Source organism: Scleropages formosus, chromosome 6 (genome assembly GCF_900964775.1).
Source record: "Scleropages formosus chromosome 6, fSclFor1.1, whole genome shotgun sequence".
Lineage (NCBI taxonomy): Eukaryota > Metazoa > Chordata > Actinopteri > Osteoglossiformes > Osteoglossidae > Scleropages > Scleropages formosus.
This window is the reverse complement of record NC_041811.1, coordinates 5,848,746-5,876,624: the sequence shown is the minus strand read 5'-3', so window position 1 is coordinate 5,876,624 and position 27,879 is coordinate 5,848,746. Positions and strand designations below refer to the sequence as shown.

General features: G+C 41.4%; 1 protein-coding gene across 1 annotated transcript; it reads left to right on the top strand.

Moving 5' to 3' along the window:
* LOC108922583 (secreted frizzled-related protein 1-like) lies at window positions 1-26,099 on the top strand. Its single transcript, XM_018732800.2, has 4 exons — window positions 1-268; window positions 1,712-2,215; window positions 10,541-10,621; window positions 23,869-26,099. The coding sequence occupies exons 2-4, from the start codon at window positions 1,717-1,719 to the stop codon at window positions 24,192-24,194; spliced, it is 906 nt and encodes a 301-aa protein (XP_018588316.2). The 5' UTR covers window positions 1-268; window positions 1,712-1,716; the 3' UTR covers window positions 24,195-26,099.
* Window positions 26,100-27,879: the final 1,780 nt, after the last annotated feature.

The following is a 27,879-nucleotide window of genomic DNA, read 5'->3' as shown; positions in this document are numbered from 1 at the left end:
GAGACAGAGACAGAGCGACTCCCCTTGCAAGACCTGCTCATTTCACTTCTCCAGCTGCATTCTGTTACATGCAAATCACTAATTCCACAAACTCCAAAGACTCTTCGGACTCCTCAAGGTGCTCCAAGTCCTCTAGGTCTTCAAAGTCTTCACAGTTTTTCAAGTGCCCCTAGCTGAGGGTTTTTAACTACGCTGTGGGGAGATTGAGCTTCAAGACTCTAAGGTATTTTGGATCATCTAGACCTGCGCAGGAGGGAAGAATACTGAGGTGAGTGATCACTAACAGTGGAGCTCTGGTAGCATGCAGGTCCTGATCACGTTTAATTTCTGATCATTTTTGGGTCCTGAACACATTTGGTCCCAATTCAGGGAATCGTGAGCTCAGTGTCCAGTGTATGTCTTGACACATTGCATAGCTGTGTGGGTCCTTTCTGTTACTGGTGTAACCAAGGGAACTAAACCTGCTTTACGTTTATATAGAGTGTAGCATATAATACGGCATGGTGGCACGGCAAATATTTCTGCCGTCTCACAGTGCCTTGGTGGTGTGAGGGAACATGGGTTCAATCCCTCTTTAGTCTGTGTAAGATGGGTTGATCCCCAATCAGTGTGTATAGAGTGTGTATGTTCTCCCCGTGTCTGTGTGGGTTTTCGCTGGGTGCTCCAGTTTCCTCTCACAGCCCAAAGACATGCTATTCAGGTTCACCCATGGTGTGTGAGTGACAGAGAGAGTGTGTTCCACTGATGAATGGATGAGTGACCCATTGTAAGTAGTGTATGCAGCATTGTAAATCACCTTGGTCATATAAAGGTGTGTGGGCTGATAACTGCATACAGTTCATTGGAAGTCGCTTTAGAGAAAAGCATCTGCTAAATAAATAAATGTAATAATACACACTTCAATATGTTGTATACACTTTGCTGTATAATAAGTTTAGTGTATTATATAAAGGTTACAATGAAGTGTGTGACTCATAATACAGTTTATATTTAATTGTATAGAATAGAGTTTATTACATGATTTTGAATATAGGATGCATGTTAGTATGTCCAATATTTTTGTATTGTATGTTTTTATATATTTAGTATATAGTGTACGGTTCATTGTGTAGTATATAGTTCAGTGTGTTGCATACAACTTAATTTATAATATACAGCTGTATGGTTATACATTTTACAATGCATTTAAAATGAGAGATACATTTCAATAAATCTTCTCTCATGTATGAAAAAAAGCACATTTTTATTCTACTGCATGAAAGACTATGCAGGAACTGTGCAGGGACACTAGTGAAATGACAGAGCAGTTTATGCTATTTTACTTGATGCTCAAACTCACACACAAACACAATCACATAGACACACAAATGTTTTTCGGTCCCTTGGCTGGAGGCCGTTTGACTGACAGTGGCGTGCTGAAAGGCACCCCCTGATTGGCTGAACCCCTCCTCAAGGTCTGCTCTGATCTTGTCAAATAAAGAACAGCGGAGTGCCTTGTGTGAAACACTGTGTGTGTGTGTGTGTGTGTGTGTGTGTGTGTGTGTGTGTGTGTGTGTGTGAGAGAAAGACGCAGCAGCGTGGTCCTGGGATGGCCGTAACCTGAGCCCTCTCCACACTAACTCCCCCAAAGGGCTGTGCAGCAGAGGGGGTTGTCAGAGCGTGGACCTGCAAGCTGCTCACTCCTTCTCTCCCTGTCTGTATCCTCTCACAGCAACAATGGATCGACCCCCTGTGCCCACCCTCCACTGGAGACCTGCCATTCTTACCCTGACCCTGACCCTGGCTCTGGAGTTGGTGCATGGCTCAGCTTCTGAATACAGCAGAGAGCGCCGCTACGTTCCGCAGCCAAAGTGCATAGAAATCCCCACCGACTTGCGGCTGTGCCACGGCGTGGGCTACGAGAAGATGCTGCTGCCCAACCTGTTGGACCATGAGACAATGGCTGAGGTGCGGCAGCAGGCAGGCAGTTGGGTGCCGCTGGTACACAAGAACTGCCATCCGAGCACCCAGGTATTCCTATGCTCACTATTCGCACCCGTGTGCCTGGACCGCCCCATCCCACCATGCCGCTGGCTGTGTGAGGCAGTGCGTGACAGCTGCACGCCCATCATGGAGGCCTTCGGCTTCCCCTGGCCAGAGATGCTCACCTGCGACAAGTTCCCGGAGGGCGACGTGTGCATTGCCATGAATGACACAGTGACTCCCCAGCCATCAGGTAAGGGTGACACCCCCCCCCCCCCCCACCTCTGGCCTCTGTAATGGGCTCCCAGTGCACAGCAGTGTGCAACATCTTAATCACTTTAATTATAATATATGTCCGTACTGAAATGTGCTTGAACTAATTATTAGTGACTGTATGTAACAGGGTGGGGTGCGGTAGTGCAGCAGGCTTAGCCTGTGCCTGCTCTCTGGTGGGTCTAGGGTTTGAGTTCTGTATGGGGTGCCTTGCAGCGGACTGGTGTCCCATTCTGGGTGTGTCCCCTCCTCCTCCAGCCTTGCACCCTGTGATGCCAGGTGAGGCTCCAGCTTGCCGGGACCCTGCTTGGGACAAGCGGTTTCAGTTCGTGTGTGCGTGTGTCCTTGCAACAGGAAAATGAACTGGGTTAAATTACAACAAATAACAATTTCTGACTGAATTCCAAAGGCTAACTTTTAAAATGATGTACGCACACCGAGAACAGAGGCCAAAATCCATATTTCAGTTACTGCAATTAATATTTTTGCTAATTATGCCTTTATTGGTTTTGTCGCGTCGTTTTAGTTAGAATCAATATCAGATATAAATATTAAAAGGGCACAATGTTTATTATTTCAAAGAAATACAGAAATTAAATTTAAATGTACAGATGCTTTTAAGTTACGACCTTTGAAAGCATGACCAGATATGTATTTCATATTTCTTTTAAATTCATGCTATGAATAACACTTTTAGATGGGTTGATGGATTTCTACAGTAACATATTGTTAACCTGCATTATTTTTTTTTTCTTTGCATTTGGTTTAGCATAGCATCAGGTAAATTAATTAAATAAATTCAGATTAAAGTTTGTAATAGATTGCAGCTTGATTCAAGAGGTGGATTAATTAAATGTAATATATATGCTCATCTAGTGATACTGACACGAATATTTTACTTGCAACATATATTGCAATGGATTATGCCCTTATTGGTTTTGTGGTGGGGGGTGCGGTGGCGCAGTGGGTTGGACCGCAGTCCTGCTCTCCGGTGGGTCTGGGGTTCAAGTCCCGCTTGGGGTGCCTTGCGGCGGACTGGCGTCCCGTCCTGGGTGTGTCCCCTGCCCCTCCGGCCTTACGCCCTGTGTTGCCGGGTAGGTTCCGGTTCCCCGTGACCCCGTAAGGGACAAGCGGTTCTGAAAATGTGTGTGTGTGTGTGTGTGTGTGTGTGTGTGTGTGTGGTTTTGTGGTGTCAGTTGAGACCAGTGAAATATCTTCTTAAATGGGGTTAGAGTTTAGACCCACTGCAGTTTAAAAGTAATATAAAAGTAGGAAATTATACGTAGTCAAATGGATGAATTTATTACATAAAGAATTCATAGGTTTTTCATATCTCTGTCACATTCCTTTAATGAAAAAGCAATCATGAATCTGAATAATGACACGGCGCATTTTTGCCTGTCATAATTTAAAAAATGCTCATTAGCAAAATGAACACTTTCCACATGGAGCGATAGCACAGCGGTCTGGCTGCAGAATTTCCAGCCACATGCCGCTCACATTTTAGCAGTCTTCTGGGGGAAAATCTTAAAGCAAATCTCCGACACTGTAGAAAGCAGACTTTCCAAAAATGGCAGTATTAATTCAGCAAGCATTTTTAAATGAGGTGTATCCATCCATCTATTTTTAATTAATGCTTGTCCTGGTAAGGGTTGCGATGTTCCAGATTTACTGGAAGGCTGAGGGTGGTACACTCTGGACGGGATGTCAATCCATCACACACACACACACACACACACACACACACACACAGTCACTCGCTACGGGCAATTTTAGAGTCACCCTTTGTCCTGAACTGCATGTCTTTGGACTGTGGAAGGAATAGCAGAGCACCCAGAGGAAACTCACACAGACGTGGGGAGAAAATGCTGGCATCAGAGGTCTATGTCTGCCATATTTCATATTTTTGCAGGACTTCTGAGATGTTTCGCACTTGCAGCTTCATGTCTCGGGTTACTCAGCGCTGTCCAAAAGTGACCGCTAACATACGGTCTAACATTTTGGCCCATATCAGGACTCTGAAAGGTCCTCCAGGTAGTGCAGGTGACTTAGGTTTCAGATGGTGTGCAGGTTAGCCTGAAGGGCAATTCCAGAAAGGTCCATCTGCAGAGTTAAATTACAGCAGCCATTTCAGAATGACAGGCCTTCAATTACAGCAGAAAATTAAAATGACCCCTGACCTGGCACTGACGAAAAGAACACTGGGAAGACCACAGCCTGTTTTTTAGGACTGTGTACATGGTCATGCCTGGTGTTCATAACTGCATTGTTGTTCTTACTATTAAAGGGTTGTTTTAGTCTGGCTGCGTTTGACAGAAAACAATGGGGCCTCTTTCAGACTTTATTTTCCTCCTGCAAACTTCATCTGAAACCAATCCTGTGTTTGTTATCTCGGCAGCTGGTAGTCATTCTCATCCAGGGTGTTTTAGTAAACTAAGGAGAAGTTCTTGAGAAGTTTGCAATATTTCTTCTTGATTTTTTATTTTTTTTTTGCTGTTATTTTTGTTAGTCTTACTGATAGGGACAGGTTAGAGTTAGAGTTTGGGTTCGGGTTTGTCATCATCCCCATTTCTACACCAGAGCACAGTTACTGTTGGGTACTGATAACTCGGTGCTGTGGAACTGGATGCCACTGAAGGTCTGGACTTCATTTCCATGTTACTGAGTTAAGGGTGAACCACTGATGTTCTGGTAAAGAGAGCACCCCACCTCCGCATCACAGAAGGCGAAAAAAGAAAAATCTGGGGCTCTGAGTAGAGTACATGAGGAAACCGTCTGAGTTGTTGTTGAGGACTGGTGCAAGCACATCAAACAAAGCTGTTTGTCTTTTCAAGGAGTCAACCAAAAATCTGAAAATTTCATATGTCATTCTTCGCTTGTAATGTGGTAGAAATTAACGTCACATGGCAGTTATGTTGTTTTCATAAGTAATAAAATGAGCCTTTTCCTGTTTTTTTCCTGTTTTGTGGATTGGGGTTGGAAGTGGCCAGGTCCTTCACCATCATCTGATACTTGTTTCTGTCTTCCTGCCACCAGTGACTCATGGAAAACAGAGGACTGGAAACTTAAAGCAGTTACATTTTAATGTAAACATCACTGGACTATATGGAAATGTTAAATTAATGTACCAAAACTGATTATCTGAATACCGGGGTGTGGAAGGGGTATGTTTGGGACAGTTTATGGAAATTCGGCTTTCGCCGGAGACCTCATGTGATAGTTAGCTGGGGGTGGTGCACAGATGCTGTGGTCCACCGGGTGAAGTGGCATTGAACTAAGCTTGATGGTTTCCAGGAACAAGGATTATGTTCTGGAAGATTTCAGATGTAGATGCTATATTTTTTGTGATGCCTGCAGGGTGAAGGATCATGGCTCGATACGTATGAGATCTCGCTTGGGTCTCCAATCTGGAAGCCAAAGAACTGGGGGTTGCTTTTGTCTGAGATGAGACCTCGGAACCAGCTCCTGTCCACCTTATGGTTTCAGGGGTTGGGTTAGAGTGAATGGCCAGGATTGTTTCTTTAGGTAGGGTTTTTGTTGTCACAGGAAGTGGAGTTAACCCCCTTCTCACTAGTGCATGACCACATGGTGATTTGGTGTGATAAGCTAACACTAAGCTAAATGACATGTTAACACTAAGGGCCCTATGGGAGGCTTTCTCTGCTGTCTGTGGTACACCTCCCAGAGGACCTGGGAAGAAACCTGTAAAGCTGATTCATTTGGGATCAGTTACCCCTCAAATGGCAGGAGATGACTGATTCAGGGCGATTCTGAAGATTTATAAGGCCCGGCATTTCCCGAAAGCTCAGTGCTTTTTGTGACTCCATGTTACCTGTTGGTATTTGTAACACAAGGAAAATGTATCGGCTGCTGCTTTCATGTCAGATTTGACCGTAACACTTGAAATCTCCAGGAAATATTTTTAAAGCTTAACGTGGCGTAAATTATCCAAAATGGGACAAGCGGTTCTGAAAATGTGTGTGTGTGTGTGTGTGTGTGTGGAAAAGAAAGAATTTGTCAACAGGTTGTTTTGTAAAGCCCTTTCCACACCAAGTGTAACTTCTGTATGGATTTGGACCAACCTTTGACCTGACTAAAATGATAAAAATTACAAAATACAATAATAGTGAAATAAAATTATGAAACTGAATAATAATTGAATATGATGGAATACAATTTTTGTTAATTTTCCTTATTAACTATAGTTATGGAATATTATCTAAAAAACTGTACTTTGCAGGATATCTAAGGACAATACTATTCATAAATATGAAACTTTCTCATTTTAGAACTGTAACTGTATGGCAAAAATATAATGCTAACTGGGTCATTCAAGACGGTTAACCGGTAGAATAAGTCCTAATATGGCATTTAAATCACAACTTTTGTGAAGTTCTAGTTCCTTAACTGTGATGCTGCCTGCTTCTCTAATTGTGTCGTGAAAAATATTATTCAGATGACCGGGCAGATGATGTTGTTGTATGTGTACATGACTTTGTAATCCTATTTCTTCAACCAGCTATCATCTACGAGCTTCATCTACATCTAGCAGCTACATATACCTGTAAGCTATTTCAGTAGGAGTATGACTGGCACCTGGTGGTCACCACTGCCTCTATTAATTGACTCCATGCCCTTTCATTCTCCTGACATTCTTCTGTCTCTGCATTGCCATCTTCTTCAGTAGTCAGCCCTGACCAATCGGTGAGCTATGGAGCTGCTATTTGTTATAGTGCACATATAATTCAGGTTCAGGTTTAGGGTTCCCTGAATAAAATGCAGCTTTATTTAAACCATGAAAGAAATACCTAGTTACACAAACTAAAAAAGTGCAAAACTGTAAGCTGTGTAAGTTTAATGAGCTTTTTTTTAAATTTGAAAAGCGAACTCATAAAACTGAAGGATTCATTTGGTTTTTTTCACTCCGGTGAAAATGTTGAAAGTAGTCATTTTATAGGAGGCAAGGCACTTTGTGCGGTTGGTGGGCTCCGCTGGAACGATCGCAGATCATATTTAGCGGTCAGCAAGCCCTTGGCTTACCGTGGCAAACTGGCATTCACGCTTGAAGGCCATTCCCGAGTGTGTCTCTCCAAACAGGGCGATTGGAAGGGCGGAGGACATACCCATACATCCCGCTGACCTGTCAGTTCGAGGTGAGCAGTCTGGCTGGAAGTACTGTCCCGCTCTAGGCCTCTCCATTCCCACCATGCTGTGCCTGGCACTCGGGTCCTGGCAGTGATTAATGAGCCTGGCTAAAAAGCAGCAGGTTACAGAAAAGTCATCTGTGTCTTCTCGTGTTTGTGCTCCTGTGTGTGAGGGCAGATGAGGGTGTGCATATGTACATGTTACGCTTGGAAACAGCTACGGTGTTTTGCCTGTGCAGATATGCTTGCCTGTGATCAGATATTTGCACGTTTGCGTAAGTTTGTGCATCTTTGCGCTGGGCCGTATGTATGTGTCTTCTGGTTGTGAGCTTATTTGGGTCTGTTTACAGATGTGCTTTTTATCTAGCTGCCGATTTCCACATCTTCCTGCTACAAGCTTCCATATGTCGGCACATTCCAACTGTCTTATGTAGTGCCAGAGCTCCCTTATAGACTCACACCCTGTGTTTCCATTATGCGGCTCTGTGATTTACTGGAACAAATTAAGTTTAGTGTCTTGCTAAAGTGTGCCTCCCAGGGCTTGGGACTATAACCTCCCCAGCCACAGATGTGGTTCCTTAGCCCAAGTGCTCCATGCTACCTGCACTCATAGTGGCTGAGGGACTGAGTGTGAGGAAGAACCACTTTGTAGGATAAATTCCCCTTTATGTCCCTGTCTTTCACCCAGCTGAGAATGCTGACAGATGTTATATTTTTAAGAGCAGTGCAAAAAGTGCTGTTGATAACGGACTGCTTTTTTTTCTTTCCTTGTGTAAGCTTTTTGGTTTATTGCATTGCCTTGAGGTGTGAAGTTGCTGGCAGATTTTGTCTCACTCCTCAGGTTGTAACAACGTCTCGCTCGGCAGACCAGACTTTCCGAAAGCTGAGAATTAGGCAGCGATTAAGTGTGTCAATGCTCTTTTTTTGCCCTTTCTCAGTTAAAACACACCAGTTACTGTTAGCACTGTTTTCATTCCTTCATTTTTTGCTACCTTGCAATTTCCAATTAAATCAGATATACCCAAACCAACTCAGACCTAAAGTAAACTTAAAGCTGATTTTACAAAGTTGGGTTTTTTTACAGAAGCCATTTAGATTACACACACACACACATTTTCTGAACTGCTTGTCCCAGACAGGGTCACAGGGAACCAGAGCCTACCCGGCAACACAGGGCATAAGGCCAGAGGGGGAGGGGACACACCGAGGACGGGACGCCAGTCCACCACAAGGCACCCCAAGCGGGACTTGAACCCCAGACCCACCAGAGAGCAGGACCCGGTCCAACCCACTGCGCCACCGCGCCCCTGCGCCCCCACCCATTTAGATTACATTTACATTTATTCACATGGCAGATGCTTTTCTCCAAAGTGACATATATACATCTCATAGAAATTAAGGTCAAGTACCTTGTTCAATGGTCTTACAGCTTCAGGTACCAGTTCTGTTTCAAGTCACAGCACTACCTACATTCCACATTTATAGATCACGAGGCGGCATAGTGGTACAGTCATCATTCTGCAATCAGAGGACCTGTGTATAAATCCCTACTCTACTACCTTTGAGTATTTGGAAGTAGATAAATTATTGTCAAGAGCCTAGTGTCCAAACCTCATGTTTAGGAAGTTAGCCAGGATTCAGCTGTAGAAATAATTACATCAATGTAAAAAATGTAGACAAAGTTTACCTGTGAAAAAGTGGTAAGTTCCCAGTTCGGGTGTTGTGTGGGTGGTTACTGGGAAAAGCCATTTGTAGGTCTGAGACACTGTATTTTGTTTTCTTGGGGTGAGTTTTATGGGTACATTTAGCTCTTTACTGCCCCAAGGTCTTTATCACCCTGGTGTCAATGACTTTCTCAGTCTTGACATAAAGCTAGAGTCATCACACGTCCCAGAGTGAAAGTGGATTTCATGTAATTTGGCCATTTAAGGGAAAACTCTTCCCTCCTCCCCTTTAGCCCCTCTGCCACCCCACCCTGCTGCATCTTTTGGTTTGGAAAGCCTTTAAGGAGAAGGAGAAGCATTAGAGAGAGTTCAACCCCTGCTGAGACAAAAACCATGCTCATTTGATTGTTCCTGTGGCTCACTTCTGGATTCAGAGAGAGGGGGAACAGCAAGGGTGGATGTTTTTCCTGATGTTGAGACTGTTATAAAGGATTAGAGAAAATATTTTTGGTTCAGTTTGTCCAGAGGAGTGTTCCACTGAGCTGGAGTTCCAACTTTCTTCTAGAATTCACCAGCTCTCAGTCCATTACTGAACATTTTCTATCTAAGTAAAATGTATTGTGTACAACTGTATAAAATATCCAATTGTAGGAAAAAGGTAAGAGTGAAAAAATATGTGGGGAAAGTGTGTCACAAAAAGGATTTAACTACTACTGAAGAACCAGGAGGGGGTGTGGTGGCGCAGTGGGTTGGACCGCAGTCCTGCTTTCCGGTGGGTCTGGGGTTCGAGTCCCGCTTGGGGTGCCTTGTGATGGACTGGCGTCCCGTCCTGGGTATGTCCCCTCCCCCTCCGGCCTTACGCCCTGTGTTGCCGGGTAGGCTCCGGTTCCCCGTGACCCCGTATGGGACAAGCGGTTCTGAAAATGTGTGTGTGTGAAGAACCAGGAACTGGCATGTTCTCCAAGGGGTCATTTTTGTTTGCTGGGTCTGTACTGATGCTGGAACAGAGTTCAGACTCTGGTTATTATCTGATTCCAGGCCACGCTCATCCCAGTGTTACACAACTGCAGAGATGCTTTCAGAATTAATTTTATCATGGCATTGCAGAAAGTATTTAGTCTGAGATGTCTGCATCAGGATGGTTGTCTTGGTTTGGCAAATACCCATGACTGTGATACATAAACATCCACAATTTCACAAGAGGCCCGGGTGCGGAGTGGAGTAGAGGCATCTTCCTCCCTTGTTCCATAGCTTATTTCAATGGATGAATGGGCAGGATGCGGTGAAGGTGTGATGGAACATGATTGCTGCACAGGCTCTCAAATGCATAGTGCAGGAAAAACAATAAAACCTAACAGAGCATGCAATGTGTTTCCGTTCAGATGCAAAAATCTGAATGACTGCTTATAACCTAAATGTATTTTGTGCGCTTTGGTCCAGCAATGTTCTGTAACAATGTCCTCTTTCTCTCATTGTCTTTGACTATTATCTCCACAGGTCCCTCGCCGCTCTGCCCACCATGTGACAATGATATGAAAGCAGAAGCCATCCTTGAGCATATGTGTGCCAGTGAGTTTGGTAAGAACCTCACTGCAACCCTCTTCTTTGCTCCCCTCTTCCTTCCCATCTATGTGGTGTCTCAACAAGCTGCTGGAAGGCCGCTGGGCATGCCATAAACATATATGACATCATCAGGCATTGGTCCCCGTGGTGGACAGCAGAAATTTCTGGTTTCTCAGCAAACTGGTATGGATGGAGATTGGGTTGTATTGCTGAAAGGTGCAAAACAATGCTGAGCAGCAAACACGGAAAAAGCTATCAGTAATGAGCTCGCTACTTCCTGTCCCAGACACACATTTTTGTTTTTGTTTTGCACGTAATGCAAGTGCTTTAATGATTAACATTTAGGTTTGTGTGTTTGGTTGGTCAACTTGAAACAAGGGCGATTTCCTTGGAATGAGAAAAGAACAGGGGATTAAGACTGATTCAGAAGTTCTAATTAAGCCTTTCACTTTGGGAGGGAAAAAGAAAAGGATTAACATCAAGTCACATGTTTGCGGTGCCTAGTGGATCAGGACCTTGACACACAGCACAGGAGACTGGAAGCAGTTGTGTGGAAGTTCAGTTCTTGGACATTGCAAGGTATTGACAGTAAAGGTGACTGGTGACAGATGTTGGAGCAGCCCACTTTTCCTGTAGGACTCTTCTGGGTATGTTGGTGTGGGGAGGTAGAGATCTCAATCTTCCATGGAGATATCATCTGTCATTCTTCATGAGACATCAGGAAAAAATAACTTCCCTTTGACCCCCTGGCTGACCTTCTCCTCCTTAATCACTCCCCCTTGGAGATCTGTAGACAGTGCAGGAACGTGAAGGGCCTGCCTTTGATTTATGAAGAATTTATTGGGCTTTGACGAGGCTTGATTCAGGGCATTCTGTCAAGTTTCTCTTCACTGTGTGTGTTGGAAAGGGTTTCTCCTCTCAAAACAATAGCAGAAATGTCCCCAACAAATACATAACTCAGGCAGCTGCAGTTTGAGCACATTGATTTGGCAACATTTTGATGTTCACAATGAAGATGGATGAAAGTGAAGACCTCGTCAACATTAACCGCTGTTAGTGTGTTAAAAGCGGGACTCAACAGTTTCATAGAACTGACACAGTAATTACAGCATGACTTGAATGTTGGCTTACTTATGCAGTAGTGACATGACTTTGGAAGGGAAACAGTACACCCAACACAGTTCAGTACAGGTAAAGTAAAAGTAAAGAACAGGACCGCATGGGGAGTATTGTCGGGACTTCTTTTACTATCTGTATGAGTTTGTTAAAAGGCTGGGATTTTTTGTTCTGTGCCCACATCACTTCTGTAGACCTCAGCTGCACCAAATTATTAATAATAGCATCTCAAAGTACGTTTTTCCATTGACCTGGCTAAATCCATGTCATGCTCCGTGTTCCCCTTTGAAAGGATAATAATCCTATGGGACAAATGAATTGTGCGTAATTCTTAGTGACAATTTGGCCCCTGTTAAGTAGCTGTCTAGAGCAATCAAGTGGGATATTTATTCCCCAGTTTGGTCCACGAGGTTGATCTCTACCACCCAGTGAACCATGTGGGATCCTGCCAAATTCTGAAGTGGGTATGACCCCTCAGAACTCCTCTTCTCAAGTGATCATGTTCCCATCGCTGTGTGGGTGCACTCCCTTAATGGATCACACCGGCCTAGGGCTAGAACCCAGGATGGCAGGAGCTGTGACTCACGTGCATGGTTTGGTTTTTAAAGATAAAAAAGATGAGGAGGGTGAGGTGGCCCTAGGCAATGTAATGCAATGTAATGGCTTTGGTGATTCAGGATGAAATCTGTGGTATCATATTGTTGTGATTTCCCTCTGCCCAGTTTCCATCTCTTACATTTGTTTTCAATAATAACTATGTGCTATGTTGTTTTTTTCTTTCCCCTCCTACCTCTTTTTCTAATGTGGATTTTTGAACTAAATTAATAAAAGTCCCTTGGACCTGAACACACACTGAAGCAACAGAAGGGGTAAACTCGATGAGTCCAGTGGATACATGGCAAGTGTAGGGATGGTGGACTGCAAGTTAAGGGTATTTTTACGACTCCCTCCTTCTCCTCCTTTCCTTGCTGTCAGTGTTCTTTTTCTGAAATCAACTCCAGCAGCTGTACCTCAGAAGAGTCAGCTTTTGCACATTAAATGCAGATTACATTTGTTTTTCTCTTTGTCACGGGACAGCTGTTTTTTTTTCTTTAGACTAGAAGTTGCGTACTTGCAGTATGTTGTTGCTGAACGAGCTCTTTGTATGTTAATTCAAGCCAGTATAATTGTTTGGCCTTTACAGGAATCTTTTGCTTGAGCATTGGCTTGTTGAAAGCATCTAGCAATGCTTGAGACCTTTTCATGGATTTTAGCAGCATTGTTAAAGGCAGCCAGGTAACTTAGCCAAGACTGTCGTTGAACACCTTGCCCCCAGCAGGAATTGCTGTTTTTTTTTTCTTTTTTTTTTTTTTTACAAAGGGTATTGCGAAGCTACTGCCTCAGATTCCACAGCAGATGTAAGTTGAGCAAAACTAGCTTCATGAAACATGCCTTTACACGGATTGAGGACAATCGAGTGAAGATTTATAACACTTTTGCTAAAACCCACCAATCAATGTATGGCATGATTTTTGGGAGTGCAAAGATGGGTAGCACTTGAAGTTGTTACACCACGGCTACATGGCAAGGTCATTGCCAGGGGGTCAGTTTGGCCAAGTGAGTCAGCATCTGGGATGCATTGTGAAAAGGAAACCATTAATGTGATATTTTCCAAGTTGTTGTAAATGAAAGGAAAACAATTCGGTAAACCCAGCATCTTCATTTGAAAGTTGGAGCATTTATACAAATCACACACACACACATTTTCAGGACCGCTTGTCCCAGACGGGGTCGCGGGGAACCGGAGCCTACCCGGCAACACAGGGCATAAGGGCAGAGGGGGAGGGGACACACCCAGGACGGGACGCCAGTCCATCACAAGGCACCCCAAGCAGGACTCGAACCCCAGACCCACTGGAGAGCAGGACCCGGTCCAACCCACTGCGCCACCGCGCCCCCCATTTATACAAATCTCCAATTTAAAATGTTTGCCTCAATGTTTTTGCATTTCAGACCGTCCTTAATCCATATTTTTTTCCTGCTGACATCCTTGTTTCCAGATATTTATTGCATCTTTTATCTGTCTGGTTGACTCTGTTACTTTGAGAGGCGTTCTTAGCATTTCAGACAGAGGTCTGTCCTGGGAGAAAGCCCTGCATCCATGCCAGCTGGATTCTGGAGGCAATCTGAGGACATGGCCCCATGCAGATGTGCTTTTGCTTAAACCTGCAGCTGAAATGAACAGCAAAGCTAGGAGCAAATGCAGCTCCTACATTTGCTTTCAGAATGCCAACAACATGTCAGTTCGATGCTCAAGGAGCTGGACTTGTCACCTCAAGGAACCTCTTCCAGTCCTAAGTTGGAAACTGCAACACACTTGAGTCAAGCACTTAACCTGAATTTCTGCGCTACAGTGATATACTGTATACACATGTGTTAATGACAGTGGTGCAGAACACTCAACAAAAGCATCAGCTGAACAAATACACTGCCTGTACTTAAATAAGCAAACTTCTGTATCTTTTCTGTACTTTTGTCTCTGCAGGATTTTCATTCTTACATTTTATTTATTTAGCAGACACTTTTCTTGCTTGCCTCATCTTAGTGATTTGGCCATTTATACAGCACTGTATATCTGTATCAATACTGTATCAATTAATACAGTATTAATTTAAGGTAAGTACCTTGCTCAAAGGTACAAGAGGAGGAGGTAGGATTTGAAGCAAAGTCAGCAACAGCTCTAACCACTATGATACCTGCTACTTTTAGCTTCCATGAATTTTCCCGTTGACCCTCTTTGAACACATGACCCTCTGGGTCTCAGATAAGTGAGAGACTAGTGCTGACTCAACAAGAGACAAATGTTGACCAAAAATTCAACAGAAGGCACAGCAGTACCTTGTCACTGAATTCCCATGAGCACAAGGAGGGTCACTGCACCTTCCTTATGTGTGTGAGAGGGTGGCCTGCATCTTCATGGTAATGACAACTGTCCTTCGGTGGTCACGGAAACCAGCGTAATAACAGCTTTCTTTTTAGACCTTTAACCTGCACAGTCGATTAAACAATTAAAGCATTAGCTCTAAAAGTGTATGGGCATTTAGTGTAGTTTAAATGATATTATACAATTAACATACAGTGTATGACTAATGACAGCTTGGCTCTGGAAAGTCACTGGTGGTATAGTCGGTATTAGGGCACTGTGGCAGGGTTCAGTACTGAGGCTTTATTCTAGTCAAGCCACCACTTTATCCTCCAGTGTAATGAAACCTGACCTATACCTTTATTTTTTTGTCATTTTGGCCAGTTAATGCTTGTAGTCCATTTTTTTTTACAATTAAGTACACTATTCATAATACCTTTACTGTGAAAAATAAATGAGTTCTAATTTAAATATGAGTCAGTATGGCAATGCCTACATTGATTGTTTTTCATATAAAGTTTTTTCTTTGAAATCTATTAGTATCTGGCAAATTTGTTGGGTATATAGGTCTGCAGAGAGGATTTTGCTTTAATTCTAATCAATTGATCTTTTGATGGGGGTGCGGTGGCGCAGTGGGTTGGACCACAGTCCTGCTCTCCGGTGGGTCTGGGGTTCGAGTCCTGCTTGGGGTGCCTTGCGACGGACTGACGTCCCGTCCTGGGTGTGTCCCCTCCCCCTCTGGCCTTACGCCCTGTGTTGCCGGGTAGGCTCCGGTTCCCCGTGACCCCATATGGGACAAGCGGTTCTGAAATGTTTTTGGCAACAAATTTTTAATGAGCTAATTGTTTCACATTACTGACAGTCCATTATAATTTTTCCTTCCAAACAACTGAAGCAACTGAAACAGACAGACTTGATGTGACTTAGTGCAAAAAAAATGCACTTTCTGTCCTGGACAAGAACAGACCTGATCAACAAAGAATGAGGTATTATATAAAAAAAGCAGAGTCGATTGCCAGACTAAACCAGGGATTATGCCTGCCATATGTTGAATTATAGGTTTGGAAAAATTAATGCTTTGAAATCAAATTGGAATTGTGGCCAGCTGCTCAAAATTTGATTGTATAGCCAGTACTACTCCAGCACTCCCTGGCATTTCGGCATCCCTGTCTTTAGGGGTATGGGGACATGCTATCCCTTCCTGTATACCTGTCTGGCTCTATATATATCTCACCTCTGGAAGGGACCATTGCCTCAGTGCAGTGGTGGGCCATTGGTTGTTTGTTTTTTTGTGTTGCGTCTATACCTGGAACCCCTTTTCTGAGCGAAAACACCCTACACAGTAATGTCTAAAATGCTCTGGCTGGGGAAACTGATGATATTGTATTGCAAGACCTAACATGGGTATTGTCAAAAGCCGAGTGCACACACAGACCACCGGGGAATAAACAAAGATAGGCCGAGAAACTGCCATGGTGTGTTGCCAGCTCCTAGCCCACCTTCCTTTAACCCACAATCTCCATCTCCCACAAATGTTTTTACAGTGTTTCTCTTTTGAGCTTTTTTCTGCATCCTGCTGCATTAAGTGTTGGTTTTGACCAATTGCTGCTGGCATGTTTCTACAGTGGAGGAAATGGCCTACAAAAGCATGGCTCTACTTTTATCAAAGTGGTATCATGGGGTTTTATGGCTTTTTTTAGAGACATCAGGGTTGTATATTCCTGTGTTCTGCATTGGTAGGTTTACCCTGAACTTTAACCACTTCAGCACCCCAGTTCAGCTGGAGAAGGAGGGGTGGATGTACATGTGAGCCCCTTCTATTTTTATCTTAGGTGTTAATTCAAACTGATATTTAACTTTGTGCAATAATATATCTGATACATCTCCAAACTAACTTTGAACAATTTCTGCATCTATTTTGATTATCTTTGATAATGCACTGCATGTTCTAGAGCCACAACATTATTCCTAAATAAAAAAATGTCCTTCATTCCTTTCTGATGAGTGTTTTCCACCAAAGCTGCTGTCTTGCATGCTGACTTTATGGAGTATTTCACCCACACATGACATGAATTTCAATGTGAATGTGTTGTTTATATTTATTTCTTGATGCAAAATAGTTCTTATTTTTTTAGATAATTAGATAGGCATTAGAAATTGCAAGATCTCAGAAATTCTTGACCTTGGGGCTTATGGAGGAACCAGTACAGCTGTTGCTGGAAGGCTGTTTGGGAAGGAGGGAGAAGTTTGGTCAATTCAAGGGAATACCGAGAAAGCTATTGGTTGGTTATAACATTTTAGTTGTTTTGTTGTCTGGTAATATAATTAAACTAATCCCAGCAAAGTGTATTTGATTTGATACAATGATAGAGGCTGAATCCCAATTGTGGAATCCAGCAGAATTACAGGAAATCTCAAATTATTGGCTGTTCCACTCACTCATGTTTTATTTACCGGGATGCTCATAATTTATTTGGTCATTTTATCATTTCAGTGATTGACCACTGAATATGCCTCATGGTCTTTTCTCTGAGTTCATTCCTCTGTGTGTTGTGTCATATTCAGTAATCTGGCTAAGTAATGACATAAAAACCTGTCTATGACCTGGATTTGACCAAATTAATAAAATAGTAAAGGTTTCATCAACCTAGAGAGGGGGGTATATATCACAGAGGATCGATCCTCTTTCTGAAAACCATTTCATATCATGTTTCCCCTTACATTACAGTCATGATGACAATAAATGGAAACAAACTATATATATGTATAACTGTAACAAAGAGATCAACATGAAATCCTAATAAATTTAACTGGCGTAAACTCAACAGTCATATAGCTGGATTTATTGTTTGTGTGCAAAACAGCACTAAATCTTTATTTTAATTGCTACAGTATTCATCTGGTCAGAACACCCAGATTGCTTGTTGTGCAACTCCACATTAACATGCGGATTTAATGTAAGTGTAAGATTCACACTATCCATTAGATCAAGTTGATTTTCGTTGCAAATGTTTAAACCACTGAGACATGATTATTAAAATTAGCTGTATGATTAGGTCAGAAATCCTACCTTCTAGGTGGCAGGTCATATATCATATTTAGGTCCTAGTTCTAGGATCTAGTTGGCAGATCATATATTTTCCTCTTGAACAGCAGGGAAGCTGAAGTGTGCTGTTAAGGAACCTTATGGGAAGGCAGGTACATTATTTTAACATAAATCTACAGTGGTAGAATATGGTTTACGATGAAGTTATAGGAGCCACACATGCAATACTTTGACTCCATATTATCACCCAATTTCTGTAGGAACAAATGATAGCATTAACAACCCTGGCTGGCAGTAAATAGTCAATTGATTAAAAGGTGCTTTAAGAGTGTAAATGTGGCCCAAAGTTAATAAGCAAAATATTAGGTATCAAAATAGGTGTCTGACAATGGAAAATGTAGATAAAACATTTCTGGATGCAACTTTATCTATTAACTTATTTATCTGACAGCTATATTCAAGGCTGCTTACAGTGTTAGATGGTCAGCTTCTTAGTGAATTACCCACTTATTACAGCAGGGTAATGCTTATGTGTATCAATCCATAATAAGTACTTTGAGGTACTACTGCAGGAGTAGAATTTGAACCCAGGACCTTCAGTTACAAGGGGAATAGTCCTAAACAATTTGCTACCCACTCCTGGAGAAGCTGTTCAGCAAACAAAAATCTGTCAATTTTTCATAATTACAAATGCATTTGTACAGACTGCAGGGATGGATTTGCTGCTAAAAAATGACCTGGAAAATAATATTTGGAAACGTTCTGAAAAGAATTATGGAAAAATGCTATCAGGGCCCTGACAGCATTATTTATGGTCTCTTGGCTGGGACACACACAAAGACATCTGTTTTGCAATGTAGGGCTGCATACAAAATGTTCAGCAGCTCATCAGAGACACTGCTGCAGGGCATTTAAAAGAAAAGGTATTTTGCACCCGTTCCACTGCATAGATATACTTATTTTCCGGAGGAGAACTAATGCTACTGCTCCAGCCTTGCAAGTAAAACGTCAATGCCTTCCTTTGTCAGAATATTAATTACCTTTTAAGCATTAAGAGAAGAAACATTAACATATTGTACTATACCATATTATTATACTAAACAAGAAAATACTGTTGCTACAACATTCTGTCTAAATATTGTAACCAGAAGTTAACACTTTGACCCCTCTCTGTGATATATGGGCTGAAATCCAGTTGGCCAAAGAATTAGTTGTAAGTTTCCTCATGAGACAGCTGATACTATAGTGGTTAGCGCTGCTGCCTTTGACTCTCAAAATTGTAGGTTCAGATCTTACCTCTGGCTCTACTACCCTTGAGAAAGTTAGTTGTACTGAAAGTACTCTACTAAAATTACCTAGCTATATAACTGCAGTTACGTTAACATTATACGATGCTTTGGAGAAAGTGTCAACTAAATTAATAAATGTAATGAATACTGTGGCCCATAAGTATTAAGCCAGTGTTTATAATGTTCTTGAAGATGTAGCTAAGGAGAAAAGCATCTGCTGAATGAATAAATGTAATTGCAAAGTAGAATAAGGAATGTCAGCAAAAATCCCAGTATATATGGTTGTAATCAAGTATTTAAGGCACACTGCATTTATAAATATCTCTTAAAGATTAATTTGTACCTTATGATTTAAGTAATAGTAATATTCATGCATCCAGCTTCAATAACTACTTGTCCCAAGCAGGTTCACAGTGAACTACTGTACATCCTAACCCAGATATACCCTGGACAGGATGCCAGTCTACCACAGGGTAGCTACACACACAGTCACTCCCCCATTGATACAAAGCCAGTTTATTTTCAAAAATTCACCTGAACTCCATGTTTTTGGACTGTGGAAAGAAACCCAAGTAAATCCACACAAGGATGGGGAGAACATACAAACTCCATGCATACTAAGCAAGGATTGATCCCACATCACCCAGGCACTATGAGGCAAAGTGCTACTTGCTGTGCCTCCATGCTGCTCATATAAGTTATGTCTTGTCAAAAGCAATGTGGATTAAATGGATAAAATGCTGTAAATTGAAGTTTAAATGAAAAGATAAGGCAGAGGATAAACCAAGGCTATTCAGAACAAAAGGCCGAGTCAACAAGGGTGAATAAAGCAAGGATAATTTATGAATATAACACTTTTATGTGGCTACAGGGGACAATGTTTCCTTAAACCTGAAAGTCAGGGCATCTATTTTACACTTCAGTCTTCTCCTATCTTATGAATGTGATTTGTTCCTGAAAACCCTTTGAATTCTCATAAGCTGAAGACTACCATTAGTTTCAAAAGTGAAAATTTTTATATTGCCCAGAACCACAAATCTGGCACCCATTTATCCTAAAATATCATCAAATCCGATTAAAATAGGCATAATTATTTCAATAGTTAACATTAGCAGTCATAATACAACATAACAAATGCCTACCTGCCAGTATTCCGTTATTTTCCAGTTATTACATACTGTACACTTATATACTCAATAAAACATACAAACATATCATACTCATTTCTTACACATTAATTCAACCTTTAATGAAAAAACAAACAGAAGGCTGAAGACAGAAAAAATCAGTGAAAACAATTTAAATGGACTGACCCTCAGTGAATAAATTGAAATGGTTTGCACAGTTCAAACGGGGTCGTCATTATGGAGATTATAACGTGATGAAGCTAGCAAACAAGGGATAGCGGAGGTTGAGAACTTCATGCAGCACGAGCCAAACTATAACTGCGAATAACAACACAGGGTGGCTCTGGTCTCGTGCTGCTCAGCTGTTGTTAATCGCCAAATCCAAATTCAGTAATTCTTCTAAGATGAAGTAGGAGTATTAAATTAAATTCCTCATCAAGTGGAATTCTCGTAACTTGAATGGATATACACTGGAGTATGAATGTGCACATTAAAACTCATTTAAGTGGTTTTTGGCACAGCTTTTCTTAAGGAAACATAGACAGTACATATTTTCAGTTATTATCATGAAATGTCAAAAAATATAATCAAGTGTGCTGCTGATTTACTGATATTATAAAATTAATGGATCCTTGAGACAGGTTCTATTGTATGCCAACTCCTTTTTCGTTATAAATGGACCAAAGACATCAACATCACACAAAGAGGAAAGTTTCCCAGGCTTACACACACAGAGCCTTTAACTCTAGCTCTGAATGCAGCATGTTAGGCCCCCAGAGAGTTCATTTGGATCCGTAAGAAATTTTGTCTTTTGGTCTTGTTTGGGATAAAACAGGACCCATCTCTTTTTATGGTGTTTGTACACACTCAATGTTCATCATCTGAGTTATGGTTTAATGATCAGTGACAGAAATGAGTCTACCTAGGTACAGCTTTCAACTCCCTGTGAAGTGCAGAGTGACCTAAAACCCCTCTTTTTACATTTGTATAACAGGTTTTATGTGATTATCTGCAGGTCACCTGCCAAGGCCCATGTGAGATGCCTTGTTTGTGACAGCTTGTGTATTGTGCACCTTTGTAAGATTGGCTTTCATGTGATCAATTTACAGTATTTCTTGGCTTTGGGTCCCAATGCTGGATCAGGCAAGAAATGAGTGGTGAAAGGATATTGTGTAATCAGAGGGTGAAAAAGAGATCAGTGATCCATGACTTCAATTAAGAAAAACCAATCTGTGAACCAAGACCAGGGGTGGGTTTTTCCATAAGGAAAAACAGATAACTCAGATTAGAAGACCATCAGAAAAAAGAGAAGATACTAATGCCTTCACTTTCACTTGGCACATATTGTGAGTGAGGGATATCAGATCTGCTTCATCAGTATGAAATGCTCAGTATTAGGACAAAGAAGTGACAGCTACTACTAGTTCTTCCCTTTATTTTCTGCTAGTTCACGTTCAGGTCCTGGTATGGAAACCTTAGCTGCTGTCTCCTGAAGAAGAATGGGCCAGATGTCATGGATATTGGATAGCACAGCAGCAGAGCACATATCTTAAGAAACACTGTTTCAGGTTAGGTATCACTGCAGGTGTTTACAGAAGTCTTGCCAGTTGTCTTCTTCACTGTCCAGCCAGACAGACACTTGATACCCTCTCCTTCTGCTTCTGTCTCTTGGCAAACTTTCAGATCATTGTAGACTCATGACCTTTTATAGCCTCTCTGTACAAGCTTTGAAAACGAGCTCTCTTTCCTTTAAAGGGTGACAAGCCAATGACCTTAGCCACACGATCCTACAGGACATGCTAATATTCTCATCTGAGAATAGCCTTGTGCAACATTACTTAACTAACTGCAGTCATTGCATGGGCTTCCAATTCAAGACTTATTAAAGTAAGTTAAGGTCTAACTAAATCCAGCTTCTGGACAACACTATGGTGACATTCTTTTTGGACTATGACAACTCTTTCCTATTAGGTCTTCTGGCCTCTGCAGTCAAGCCTTTTAATTATGGTTAATAATGCTGCTCTGTGAGTTGTATTTGTCTTGCCATAGTGTTCCCATGCATCCCCTGACCTTGTCTCTTAGCTGCCGGTATCAAGTTCAAGATTCTGGTTTTGACCTAGCCCATGGTGGTGTCAGACCGACAAACTGTGCTTTGATATTCTTGTGTCTTGTGTCTTGTATCTGTGTTTAAAAATGATCTTTCATCAGGACAACAGAAATATAGTGTAGTGTGCTTTCATGTCTGTCACTAAAATAAGCTGAAACCCAGTGAAATAGTGCCCTTGCATGTTTCTGATGGATACTGTGATACTTAATGGTACTGTGAACGTTATAACTCAGCAGGCTTGGTGCTGGGTTTCCTACTCTTCTCAGTCTACACATCTTCCCTCAGTCCTGTCTAGCACTGCTATGGTGACAACACCCAGCTTTTCCTCTCATTTCACTCCTGGAACTATAGACATTTCCTTACACGTTGCCATCTCTGCTCGGATCTCTGATCATTACCTACAGCTCAGCCTCTCCAAAACAAAGATCCTACACCTCCCAGCTGGTCCGTCCTGCTGTTGAGAGCTCTCTATCAAACTGGACAACTCACTCATTTCACATGAGTGCTTGTGAGTAACAATCAACTTACATCTGTTTTTCTCTTGAAGCTATAACCCAGTCCTGCAAATACAGCCTTCATAAACATCAGCAGGATCTGCCCTTGTCTTACAACAAACTCTATGCAACTTCTGCCAAGTTCTGGGCCATTGTGATATCCCATTTGGACTACTGCAACTCTCTCCTGACTGGCCTTCTGGTTTTGGCCATAAAACGTCTCCAGCTGAGACAGAATACTTATGTATAAGTTGTGTTTGATTTGCCAAAGCGTTCCCACGTATCTCTCCTCCTCATCATTCTGATTTGACTTCCAATAGCTGCTCACATCAAATTAAAGACTGGAAAAAGCACAAATGTTTTCAGTTCTGCCTTCAATGTATTGAAATGATCCCCCTCTCTCACTAAGAACTGCTTAACATGTCTTAACATTCAAGAGGGGTCTCAAAGCTAACCTCTTTTGGACTTTTCTCCTCTTTTCCTTTGTGCTTGACAAAGAAGAAAGTGTGTTATTTGTTTAATCATTAAAAAACAAGACTACACACAACTAATTGTGTAACGAAAATCTTTCTTTCCGTTCATATAATATACTTTTCTGTATTATATTCCGAGGTGTACTTTGCTTGGGAGAAGAGAGTGTGCTAACTGAATATAAATGGGGAAATGGGAAAGATAATGTTGTCAGTGTTCATGAATCTGTTATTTTTTAAATGTGATCAATCAACAGTGATTAGTCACTTGAAAAGCTGGTTGATGAGTTGAGTGAATCATTCCTACATTACCTGTGCAGCACTCACTGCTCAGGTTCAACCATTATTTTGATCTTGCCTTTTCACGTTCACAGGCTGTTGTCTTTAGGTAATATGTAGTTCTGTTTGATACACACCATTCTGGGTTGTGGCTAGCCAGAACTTGCTAATTTACAGTGCTGCCTAGTGACAGACAGTTATTTCAAGTAAAATGAATGAACCCAAGCTTGTGAATATCCCCCCACCCATGCTGTTACTGTTTTAGATCTTGTCACTTCTCCCAGAGTCCTAATTTAACAGCAGTCGTTTCTCTGTGCAGACTGTGTGAATGAACCTGGGAGGTTACGTTAAGACTTGTCCCTTTCCATTTCTGATCTCCTTCCACTGCTCCTGTTTCTAACATCTGCTCTGTTGTCCTCTTCAATCCCTTAGCCATCAAGACCAAGGTCAAGGAAGTGAAGCGGGAGAACTCAGACCGCAAGGTGATCCTGCAGAAGCGGAGGAAGGTGATGAAGCTTGGCAATCTGAAGAAGAAGGACCTCAAGAAGCTGGTCCTCTACCTGAAGAATGGAGCCGACTGCCCCTGCCCACAGCTGGACCACCTGGCCAACATTTACCTCATCATGGGCCGCAAGGCTGATCAGCAGTACCTACTGACAAGCATCCACAAGTGGGACAAGTCCAGCAAGGAGTTCAAGAAGGCCATAAAGAAGCTGAAATCCCATAAGTGCCCAACCTACGAAACGGTCTTCAAATGATCCCTTCTTGTGTAAAATCTTGCTGTTTGAAAGGACTTGCACAAAAAACAACCTGAAACATTTTTTTTAATTGTCCTTGTTTTCTTAAGTATATATTATAAATATACAGATTTTACTCTTTTAGCGCCTTAATGTCTGATTTTAACTCTGTCACTGTTTATTTTTGATTGATGGTATTACACCATGTAAACTTGCACAGGTATGACTGAGTCTAACATCTGAAGTTGATTTGATGGCTTTTGCAAATATTTTGATCTGAAACATGACTTTATAGTTTGTTCAGTGGGCGGCAAATGCTTCTCTGAGGCCCAGAAGTCCTTACCACAGAACCACCTACCACAAGAATTTTGAGTGTTGCTGTTGTTGCAAATAAATAAATAAATTTAAAGAAATTAAAAAAAAGAATTTCCAAAGAAATGCCAAAAGGTAACGTCAGCACTGAATTTACCCTGTTTATTAGTCGGATTACCTCGAGATGCCTTTTCAGCTCTACATTTTGCAAAATCCTCTGCATGAGGGAGGTGTGGCATAGGGCTTTTATTTTGTCTGTGAAATTCAGTTTGCAAACAATGTCCAATTTCCTTAGAGCCACCATTAAATTTCCTGTAGTGTATATTGAAAAAAAGCATATTCTATCAGAGCAGGGTTAAACTGATGGATGTTATATATATTTGTATTTCGTGTATTACAAAAGAACCATTTAAAATAGCACAAATATAGCACAACGCCGATAAATGCTGATATCTTTAGATACCTTTATTTTTGTGTTTGCTATTTTTCAAGAATTTACTGTGAGTTTATTTACGCTTAATTTTCTCGCTAAGGGCTTGAACTCATTAATTCATGCTGCACTATGATGTAGTTGGATATTTCGGGAGGGTTTGCTTTCATTTTTTCGGCCTGTTTGTTTATGTTTGTTATAAATTGCCTCACAATACTGTGAAACACTGTTAAACATTTATTCTGCCTTGGTAACAGAATTTTTGTGCTTAATTGTTTATTCCAGATGTTTCTCAGTTCATGTACTGATAGTTTTGAACTGGTGCTTTTGGGAAGATGTGCTCTTTGCTTTTTATCTTATGTGAAACGTCAACAACAGTTATATTCAATAAGAAAAGCAAAGAAAATGAAAGTAACCAGTTCCTGGCATTCCTGCAACTCTGTTAGTATTTGACATGCAAAATAGAAAGAATGTAATTTGCTATTATGAAAGATTTATGCCACAGTTCAATGAAGGCAATGGAAACACCTCTCTGACATGGAAGAAGCTGTCCAATCTGGTCAATAATAATTTTTAATAATCATTATTCATTAGCAGAGAGGTTAATATAGCTCATCCTTTCTACTTTCATCTGTTACCATCAAGAACTAGTAGGTAGTGACTTCAATATGTAATTCCAGGATAGCATTTGCTTGAATGTTGGTGAGAGCTTGAATACCTGTAGATTACTAATACTCCTCAATGTAATATTATTTTAATGATCCAAAAAGAATTGCTGTTTAATAGTTACACCATAAAAAAATGTACTCATTTACTATTCCTTAATCAAGTTAATAAACTGTGGTGTGAGCCTCACCAGCCAGCCTTCAGCAGTATTTTGTCAAACAAAAAAGCAAAGACCAAAAACACCAGTCATGACTCCAGAGAAAGGTATTGAATGTACACAGCTCAGATGTGGTCATGTTCACTGTCTTGTGTTTCACCATCACTGGTTGGGTCAGTGGAGGTCGGAGGGTGGGGTAGTTGTAATATAACTGAAGATGGACTGTGTGTTTCAGGCTGTTAGCATTGTGTAGTGTCACCAGTGCTCTGTTTGGTCTGAGGTTTCATGAAATTGCGGCTTGTGTCTCACGCTGCCTATCACTATGTACATAACAATTCTAGCCATAATATAAATGAGAAGAACAACAAACACTCTTGTGTATCTTTTTTCTCTCACTCCCATTTTCCACGTACAGCTGTTTAAAATTGTCTTGTAACATTCGCTTTTATTTATTTAGCTGATGCTCTTCTTCAAAGCGACTAACAATGAAATGTTTGTGCACTAAGCCACTTACACTTATTTACCCATTTCTACACCTGGGAAATTTTTACTGTATCAGTTCAGGGTGTGTACTTTGATCAAGGATATTACACTAAGAGCAGGGATTTGAACCTGGGTTTTTGGACTGCAGGGTGACAGCTCTAACAGCTACATGTCATGCCCCAAAGTAACTCTTATAAGTTTGTATTCAATCCATTCCATATTTTTAGGATTCATAAAACCTAATGAAAACTTCAACTGAGTAAGGCATGTAATTTTGTGTTCACAATTTTAATTTGATTAATATTCATAAAGTATCCTTGAATGTTAAAAGCCCAGGTACTCATTGGTTCTAAATGAAATACATATAAGTAAGTGACGAACAATACCATAAAAACAAACACATCCAGAGCTCATTTTAAAAATTTCAAACATTTATTTGCTTTGCTTCACTTCTACTCAAACAAATCTCATTTTGACTTTAATACATTTTTGCTTCAATATGACTATTCTTGCTTTTTCCTTGAAATTGCTGTTACAGACTTGGAAGTTTAGCATTTACACTTGATTTTCAGGCCATTGAGGAGGTTCCATGAGAAGTGCAGACTAAAGCCATACCTCAGCCGTGCATGAACATTTCAATTACAGCCAACTAATGTCTATAAATGCTTGTCCCAAGTGGGGGCACGGCAAGACAGAGCCTACCTGGCAACACAGGATGCAAGGCTGAAGGAGGTGGGGACACACCCTGGACAGGATGCCACGCTACTACAAGTCACCCAAGCAGGGCTAAAACTCTAGACTTGTTACACAGGTGATACTGGTCAAACCCACTGTACCACCCCAATTACAGCTAGGGATGATTAAAAAAACTGAGTATACATAGGCATGAGACATAGAAACTGACAAAAGGGCTTCAGTTGTAAAATAGTACATGTTTTTCTACTAAGATGAGTTGTTCTGGCTGGCAGTCTTCTGGGTCTCCCTTTACCTAATGAATAATGATGCAGTAGATATACAACATGATCCTCTTCAGCGCTCTTCAAGTACTGAATCACAAATCGATCACTGCTCCTGATGGACATAAAGGAGGGTTAGTGGACGGAAACAGGAAATAGTAAGGACACTGAGCAGGAAAAGTAGATGTCTCACTTATTGAGTTAGTAAAACCTTGTTTAATCGTCTCTCTATTTTCCCCTTGGAGTGAAAGGAGCAAAATGCATATGGCAAAGAATTGGGTCATGTGCCCTGTAAACTTGAAGACATAAACTCTTTCTCAATATTCATCTCATGCTACGCTGTCCTGTCCCCAAAGACGAACACACCCGCTTTTCACTGAGACACTCACATGTTTACATTTTTTGGATATCATATTTATGCATTCATTCACAAAAGCAACATCTGTTTGAGGTCAAAATGTCTAAGGAAGAGTGTTCTTTCTTGTGGTATGTCTTTAAGGGTCATCCTGGAGAAAATGAAATATGCCACCCAGAACATCAAATTACCCTGTAAGACCCAAGCTTCTGCTGCACGACAAAACACTTGGATGAAAAAACCTGGAAGTCCCCAGCTGGGGTCGCACTGGTCTTTGTCATTACATGCTGCTCGGTAAAATATACACTCGAGTCACTCCTTGTACATCCACTAACTGAAGCTGTAAA